General features: G+C 60.2%; 1 protein-coding gene across 1 annotated transcript; it reads right to left on the bottom strand.

The window, feature by feature from the left end:
- Positions 1-1,318: 1,318 nt before the first annotated feature.
- On the bottom strand, positions 1,319-6,620 carry LOC144609362 (uncharacterized). Its single transcript, XM_078427813.1, has 4 exons — positions 6,512-6,620; positions 3,795-3,839; positions 2,420-2,602; positions 1,319-1,638 (listed from the first exon to the last, which is right to left on the bottom strand). Exons 1-4 carry the CDS (start codon positions 6,549-6,551, stop codon positions 1,577-1,579), a joined length of 330 nt encoding a protein of 109 aa, XP_078283939.1. The 5' UTR covers positions 6,552-6,620; the 3' UTR covers positions 1,319-1,576.
- Between the last annotated feature and the right edge of the window lie 1,101 nt (positions 6,621-7,721).

Raw genomic sequence — 7,721 nt, 5'->3', positions numbered from 1 at the left:
ACCAAAACTGCACACAGTACTCCAGGTGCGGTCTTTGTCCCGTATTAGTCCAGGACCGTCCTTGTCCCGTATTAGGCCTGGACACTGTAGGCCCAGACACGCTGTAGGCCCCAACACTGTAAGCCTACCGACTCTACCACTGTGCCACCGGGCTGTGCTATCTACAGTAGATGAGGTTGGAGGAAGTGCACGTGAATCTCTGCCTAGCCTGGAAGGGGGGGTACTCAAAAGAAAGATATTGTCAAGCTTGAAAGGGTTCGGAGAGGATGTTGCCAGGACTAGAGGGTGTGAGCTACAGGGAGAGGTTGAGCAGGCTGGGACTCTATTCCATGGAGCGCAGGAGGATGAGGGGTGATCTTATAGAGGTGTACACAATCATGAGGGGAATAGACCGGGTAGAGTCTTTTGCCCAAAGTAGGGGAATCGAAGACCAGAGGACACAAGTTCAAGGTGAAGGGGAAAAGATTTAATAGGAATCTGAGGGGTAACTTTTCCACACAGAGGGTGGCGGGTGTATGGAACGAGCTGCCGGAGGAGGTAGTTGAGGCTGGGACTATCCCATCGTTTAAGGAACAATTGGACGGGTGCATGGATAGGACGGGTTTGGAAGGATATGGACCAAGCACATGCGTGGGACTGGGGTAGCTGGGACATTGTTGGCCAGTGTGGGCGGGTTGGGCCGAAGGGCCTGTTTCCGCGCTGTATCACTCTATGACTATAGAAACATAGAAAATAGGTGCAGGAGTAGGCCATTCGGCCCTTCGAGTCTGTACGCACCGCCATTCAATATGATCATGGCTGATCATCCAGCTCAGTATCCTGTACCTGCCTTCTCTCCATACCCCCTGATCCCTTTAGCCACAAGGGCCACATCTAACTCCCTCTTAAATATAGCCAATGAACTGGCCTCAACTACCTTCTGTGGCAGAGAATTCCACAGATTCACCACTCTCTGTGTGAAAAAAAACGTTCTCATCTCGGTCCTAAAAGACATCCCCCTCATCCTTAAACTGTGACCCCTTGTTCTGGACTTCCCCAACATCGGGAACAATCTTCCCGCATCTAGCCTGTCCAACCCCTTAAGAATTTTGTAAGTTTCCATAAGATCCCCCCTCAGTCTTCTAAATTCCAGCGAGTACAAGCCGAGTCTATCCAGTCTTTCTTCATATGAAAGTCCTGCCATCCCAGGGATCAATCTGGTGAACCTTCTCTGTACTCCCTCTATGGCAAGAACGTCTTTCCTCAGTTAGTAGAAGGCAGCCTGTTTCTTCGCCGTATGACTCTGACTCTAACTGGGAAGAAGGCAAACGAGTTCTCTCCAGTTCCACTGACTTTATTCTGCATCAGAACCACAGACACCGACAGTCCCGCGCGATGGGTGTGCGCGCGCGTGCGTGCGGGAAGATGGACTCCGGAGACGTGTGGTTGGCTGTCATGGAGGGTCCTTCCTACCTGGGGGGTCTCAGGGCGTGAGGGAGAGACACCCCCGGGGGTGGGGGGAGGCGGATGGACTCGGCGGAGGGTGGCAAGAGGGGAAGCCTCCTCCCCCCCACCCCTCTCCCCCGTCCTCTTCCCCTCAGCTCTTCTCCAGGGCTTGCTGCTTGGTCGCGTGGTCCTCCCAGTCTCGCCACTGCTGTCCTGCAAGCACAGAGAGGGGAAGGGTGGGGCACGGGTCAGCGGGCTGGAGATCCTGCAGCTCACGCGCAGCGGCACCGCGAGACGGGGGTCCACGGGGAAACGGCCCAGCTCCCTCCCACTCCCTGCACCCCTCCCTCCCACTCCCTGCCCATCCCCTCCCTCCCCCTCTGCTCATCCCCTCCCTCCCCCCTCTGCTCATCCCCTCCCTCCCCCCTCTGCTCATCCCCTCCCTCCCCCCTCTGCTCATCCCCTCCCTCCCCCTCTGCTCATCCCCTCCCTCCATCCCTCTCCCTCCATCCCTCCGTTCACCCCCTCCCTCACCCCTCTCTCGCTGCACCCCTCCCTCCATCCCTCTGCTCATCCCCTCCCTCTCTCTCCCTGCACCCCTCCGTTTACCCCCACCCTCCCCTCTCTCCCTGAACTCCTCCCTCCTTCCCTCCGTTCACACCTCCCCCCTCTCTCCCTGCATCCCTCTGTTCACCCCTCCCCTCTCCTCCTCTGCAACCCTCCTTCCATTCACCCCCTCCATCCCTCCGTTCACCCCTCCCCTCTCCCCCTCTCTCCCTCCATCCCTCTGTTCACCCCCCCTCTCTCTCCCTGAACTCCTCCCTCCATCCCTCTGCTCATCCCCTTCCTTCCCCCTGGGGGGTAGGGGGTGGTGGAGAGACTGCAGGGGGGGGGGAGGTGGTGGTGAGACTGCAGGAGATGAGGGAGGGGGTGAGGGTTGGGTGGGGGGGGAGGGTGGGATGGTGGGGGAGGGGTGTCCAGGATGGGCGCTCACCTCTCCGCTTCCAGGTGAGGTAGATGGCGGCGGTCATCAGCACCATCACCAGCCCCACGAACACCGCGCACACCATGATGTTCATCTCGATACCCACGGCGTCGGCCGCGCCCGGCACGAAGCCCTTCCCCAGGCTGGCGTTCCCTCTGGAGTCCGCCACGCCGAGCTGGATGGCCGGAGTCCCTGGGTGGGGCGGAGACCGTGAAAGGCCGTGTTATGTATCAACGAACGAACGAATGGATGCATTACTCCGTTATTCCAACATTTTCATTGCTTACAACCAACTGTCCCGCATTATATAGAAACTTAGACAACAGGTGCAGGAGGAGGCCATTCGGCCCTTCGAGCCAGCACCGCCATTCATTGTGATCATGGCTGATCATCCACAATCAGTAACCCGTGCCTGCCTTGTCCCCATACCCCTTGATTCCACTAGCCCCTAGAGCTCTATCTAACTCTCTCTTAAATCCATCCAGTGAATCGGCCGCCACTGCCCTCTGTGGCAGAGAATTCCACAAATTCACAACTCTCTGGGTGAAAAAGTTCCTTCTCACCTCAGTTTTAAATGGCCTCCTATTTATTCTTAGACTGTGTGTGTGTGTGGCCCCTGGTTCTGGACTCCCCCAACATTGGGAACATTTTTCCTGCATCTAGTTTGTCCGGTCCTCTTATAATTTTATACGTCTCTATACAATCCCATCTTACCATAAGAACGTAACGCCATCCATTGTAAGACTGTGTGGCCCCTGGTTCTGGACTCCCCGCAACATTGGGAACATTTTTCCTGCATCTAGCTTGTCCAGTCCTTTTATAATTTTACACGTCTCTACAAGATCCCCCTCTCATCCTTCAAAACTCCAGTGAATACAAGCCCAGTCTTTTCAATCTTTCCTCGTACGACAGTCCCGCCATCCCGGGGATTAACCTAGTGAACCTGCGCTGCACTGCCTCAATAGCAAGGATGTCCTTCCTCAAATTAGGAGAGCAAAACTGTACCCAATACTCCAGGTGCGGTCTCACCAGGGCCCTGTACAACTACAGAAGGACCTTTAGCTGGGACATCCCGTATTTTGGGCTAAATTGGTTTGGCCCGGACGGGACCGCCCTTGTCCCGTATTAGGCCCGGGAGACGCTGTAGGCCCGGACGCTGTAGGCCCGGACAGTGTAGGCCTGGGCGGCCGCCGTTGGTGGAGCGGGAGCACGTGGCCGCTGGCTGGGTGAGGTCACGCGGGGCGGTGACGTCACCTTGTCCCGTATTTGGGAGCGAGATAGTTGGCAACCCACACTATATCCTACACACACGGGGGACAATTCCGTGCGGCACGGGGGCACAGCGCTGGCGAGGGGGGGGGGGGACCGGGACGGAGGGAGATACCTGGAACATCCACCCCATCGGCAGTGGTGCACCGGAGTCTCCACGCTGGGGAAGACAGAAAGGGAATTCCAGTCAAGTGCCGGACGACACAGAGACAACCCCCCTCTCTCCTCCCCCCTCCCGTGCTAGCCCCTCTCCCCCCTCCCTCCCTCCCGCCCCTCTCCCACCTTCTCCATCTACCCCACTCCTTCCCAGCTCCAGGTGTGGGAAAGAACCGCAGATGCTGGAGAGGGGAAGAAGTGGGGGGGAGGAGGGAAGGTCGACACAAAATGCCGGAGTAACTCAGCGGGACGGGGTGACACCTCGGGGGGAGAAGGAATGGGTGACATTACAGGTCGAGACCCTCCTTCAGACTGAAGAAGGGTCTCGATCCATAAACGTCACCCATTCTTTCTCTCCGGAGACGCTGCTCGACCTGCTGAGTTACTCCGGCATTTTGTGTCCACCTTCCCTCTCCTCCCCACTCCATCTCTCTCTCTCTCCCCCTCACATCTTCCCTCCTTCTCTCCATCCCTCTCCCCTCCTCCTTCATCTTGCTCCCTACATCCGATCCCCATCGCTCCCGTTACTGCTCCACTCCTCTCTCTCCATCCGCCCCTCCCTCTATCGTTACCCCTCAATCGAGCACCCTCCTCTCCTCCCCTCCATCTGAGCAAACACCTCCGCTCCCCTCCTCTGCCTCTCCCTCCAAACTACCCTACCCTTCCCCACGACAGCTCCCCGGTCCCCCCTCGCTCTACCCCACCCCGCACACTCTCCTCCCTCCCTCTCCCTCCCTCCCTACGCCTTACTCTCCTCACCCCCCTCCTCTCCTCTCACGCCCCTAACCTTCTCCTCTTCCCCCTCCTCTCCTCCATCCCTCCACTCACTCACGCACCCTCCACCCCACCTCTGCCCCCCTCCCCTCTCTCCATCGCTCTCCCCTACCCCTCCCTCTACGATCCATCCATCGCTGTCCCTCTCTACCCCTCTGCCCGCTCTACCACCAACCAGCCCTCCCCCTCCCCATGACAGCACCCCCTCACCCTCCTCCCTACTCCCTCCCCATGACAGCACCCCCTCACCCTCCCCCTCCTCCCTCCCCATGACAGCACCCCCTCACCCTCCCCCTCCTCCCTCCCCGACAGCACCCTCACCCTCCTCTCCCCCTCAAGCTCCCTTTACTCCCATCACCCTCTCCACCCCATCTCTCTCCTCTCTACCCCTCCGTCTCTTCCTTCCCCTCCCCTATCCTACTCACTCCTCTCCCCATCCCCCCTCCCCCTCTCCACCCCTACCCCAATTACCCTCCATCTATTCCACCCCTCCATCCTATATCCTCTCCCACTCCCCTCCTTTCCCCTCACGCTCCATCCTACCCCCCTCCTCTCCTCTCCTCTCCCTCCTCCTCCTCTCCCCCTATCCTACCCTACCCCTGGCTCTCCCCACTCCCACGCCCTGCCCCCCTCTTCTCTAACACACCATCCTACCCCCTTCCTCTCCCCTCTCCTCTCCCTCCTCTCCCCTCCCCCTCACACTCCCCCTCCCCCCCTCACACTCCCCCTCCTTCCCTCTCTCCCCCTACCCCTCTCACTCCCCCTCCCTCTCTCCCTCTCACACTCCCCCTCCCTCTCTCACTCCCCCTCCCCCTCACACTCCCCTCCCTCTCCCTCTCACACTCCCCCCCTCACACTCCCCCTCCCTCTCTCACACTCCCCCTCCCCCCTCACACTCCCCCTCCTTCTCTCCCTCTCACACTCCCCCTCCCCCCTCACACTCCCCCTCCCTCTCCCTCGCCCTCTCCCCTCCCTCTCTCCCTCCCCCCCTCACTCCCCTCCCTCTCTCCCTCTCCCCCTCCCTCCCTCACACTCCCCCTCCCTCTCCCCCTCACACTCCCCCTCCCTCTCCCCCTCCCTCTCCCCCTCCCCCCTCACACTCCCCCTCCCTCTCCCCCTCCCCCTCACACTCCCCCTCCCTCTCCCTCTCCCCCCTCACACTCCCCCTCCCTCTCCCCCTCCCCCCTCACACTCCCCCTCCCTCTCTCCCTCCCCCTCACACTCCCCCTCCTTCTCTCCCTCTCACACTCCCCCTCCCCCCTCACACTCCCCCTCCCTCTCTCCCTCCCCCTCACACTCCCCCTCCCTCTCTCCCTCCCCCTCACACTCCCCCTCCTTCTCTCCCTCTCACACTCCCCCTCCCCCCTCACACTCCCCCTCCCTCTCTCCCTCCCCCCTCACACTCCCCCTCCCTCTCTTCCTCTCCCCCTCACACTCCCCCTCCCCCTCCCCCCTCACACTCCCCCTCCCTCTCCCCCGCCCACCCCACTCTACCCCCGTTGCCATGCCCACCCCCCTCCCCCCTCACACTCCCCCTCCTTCTCTCCCTCTCACACTCCCCCTCCCCCCTCACACTCCCCCTCCCTCTCTCCCTCCCCCCTCACACTCCCCCTCCCTCTCTTCCTCTCCCCCTCACACTCCCCCTCCCCCTCCCCCCTCACACTCCCCCTCCCTCTCCCCCGCCCACCCCACTCTACCCCCGTTGCCATGCCCACCCCGCTCCCCCCTTCCCCCCGTTGCCATGCCCACCCCGCTCCCCCCCGTTGCCATGCCCACCCCGCTCCCCCCCGCTCCCCCCCGTTGCCATGCCCACCCCGCTCCCCGCTCCCCCCCGTTGCCATGCCCACCCCGCTCCCCCCTTCCCCCCGTTGCTATGCCCACCCCGCTACCTCCCCCCCCCACCTGCCGCCGCGATCGCGGCCCCGACCCCCGCGCGCCGCATCCCCGCCGCCCGCGGGCCCGCCCGTCAATCACCGCCCGCAGAGCAGGGCGGGGCGGGGGCGGGATTTCCCCAGCAGCGGTCCATGGCTGTCAATCACCCCGGCCCAGGGGGCGGGACTTCCTGCTGGAACAAGGCGGTGCCGCCGCACGCCTGTGTGGGTTGGGGGCGGGACTTCCTGTCCATCCGCCCCTCGCTGTCAATCAGCCCTCTGGTCTCGTCGCTGTCAATCATCACGTGATTGTGGGCGGGTCTTCCTGTCCATTGTTGTGCGCGGCCGCTCCTCGCTGGCTGACAATCACCTGACAATGATTGGGCGGGACTACTTCCTGTCCGTGTGTGGGCGGGGTCGTCCGTGGCTGTCAATCACCCCATCTATGGAGGCGGGACGTCCTGTCCATGTGTGGGCGGGGCCGTCTCTCGCTGTCAATCGCCACTTCTGTGGGGGCGGGACTTCTTGTCTGTGTGTGGGCGTGACCGTCCCTCGCTGTCAATCGCTCCATCAATGGGGCGGGGTCTGGCAACCATCTCCACCCTGAGTCACCGCCGGGTCCTAACGCCCGCCGTCGCTCTCGAACAAGATGGTGCAAACAGAAGACAAACATACAAACAATTTAGTGTAGTTTAAGAAAATAACTGCAGATGCTGGTACAAATCGAAGGCATTTATTCACAAAATGCTGGAGTAACTCAGCAGGTCGGGCAGCATCTCAGAAGAGAAGGAATGGGTGACCTTGTTTAGTTGTTTAATTCATTTTAGTTCAGTTTAGTGTACTTTAGTTTTGATTAGGCAGACACAGGTTACTGATTGTGGATGATCAGCCATGATCACAGTGAATGTGAAGGGCTGAATGGCCTCCTCCTGCACCTATTTTTCCATGTTTCCATATTTCTATGATCAGTTCTGTTTAGTAACATAGATCTCTATGTTTTTATGATTCGTTCTGTTTAGTTACATAGAAACACATCCACTGGCTCTCCCTTATCCTTTTCCACTTGTTACATCCTCAAAAGATTCCAGGAGATTAGTCAAAGATGATTTCCCCTTCATAAATCCACGGGGCGACACGGTGTCGCGGCGGTAGAGTTGCTGCCTTACAGCGAATGCAGCGCCGGAGACTCAGGTTCGATCCCGACTACGGGCGCTGCCTGTACGGAGTTTGCACGTTCTCCC

Source organism: Rhinoraja longicauda, chromosome 34 (assembly GCF_053455715.1).
Source record: "Rhinoraja longicauda isolate Sanriku21f chromosome 34, sRhiLon1.1, whole genome shotgun sequence".
NCBI lineage: Eukaryota > Metazoa > Chordata > Chondrichthyes > Rajiformes > Arhynchobatidae > Rhinoraja > Rhinoraja longicauda.
This window is presented reverse-complemented; position numbering and strand designations above follow the sequence as displayed.

Coding starts and splice junctions, on each gene's coding strand:
- LOC144609362 (XM_078427813.1), bottom strand. CDS start 6,551: ATGCGGCGCGCGGGGGTCGGGGCCGCGATCGCGGCGGCAG. Junction 3,840..6,511: donor GGCCGCGATCGCGGCGGCAG/GTGGGGGGGGGA, acceptor TGTCTTCCCCAG/CGTGGAGACTCCGGTGCACC. Junction 1,639..2,419: donor CCTCACCTGGAAGCGGAGAG/GTGAGCGCCCAT, acceptor CTGTGCTTGCAG/GACAGCAGTGGCGAGACTGG.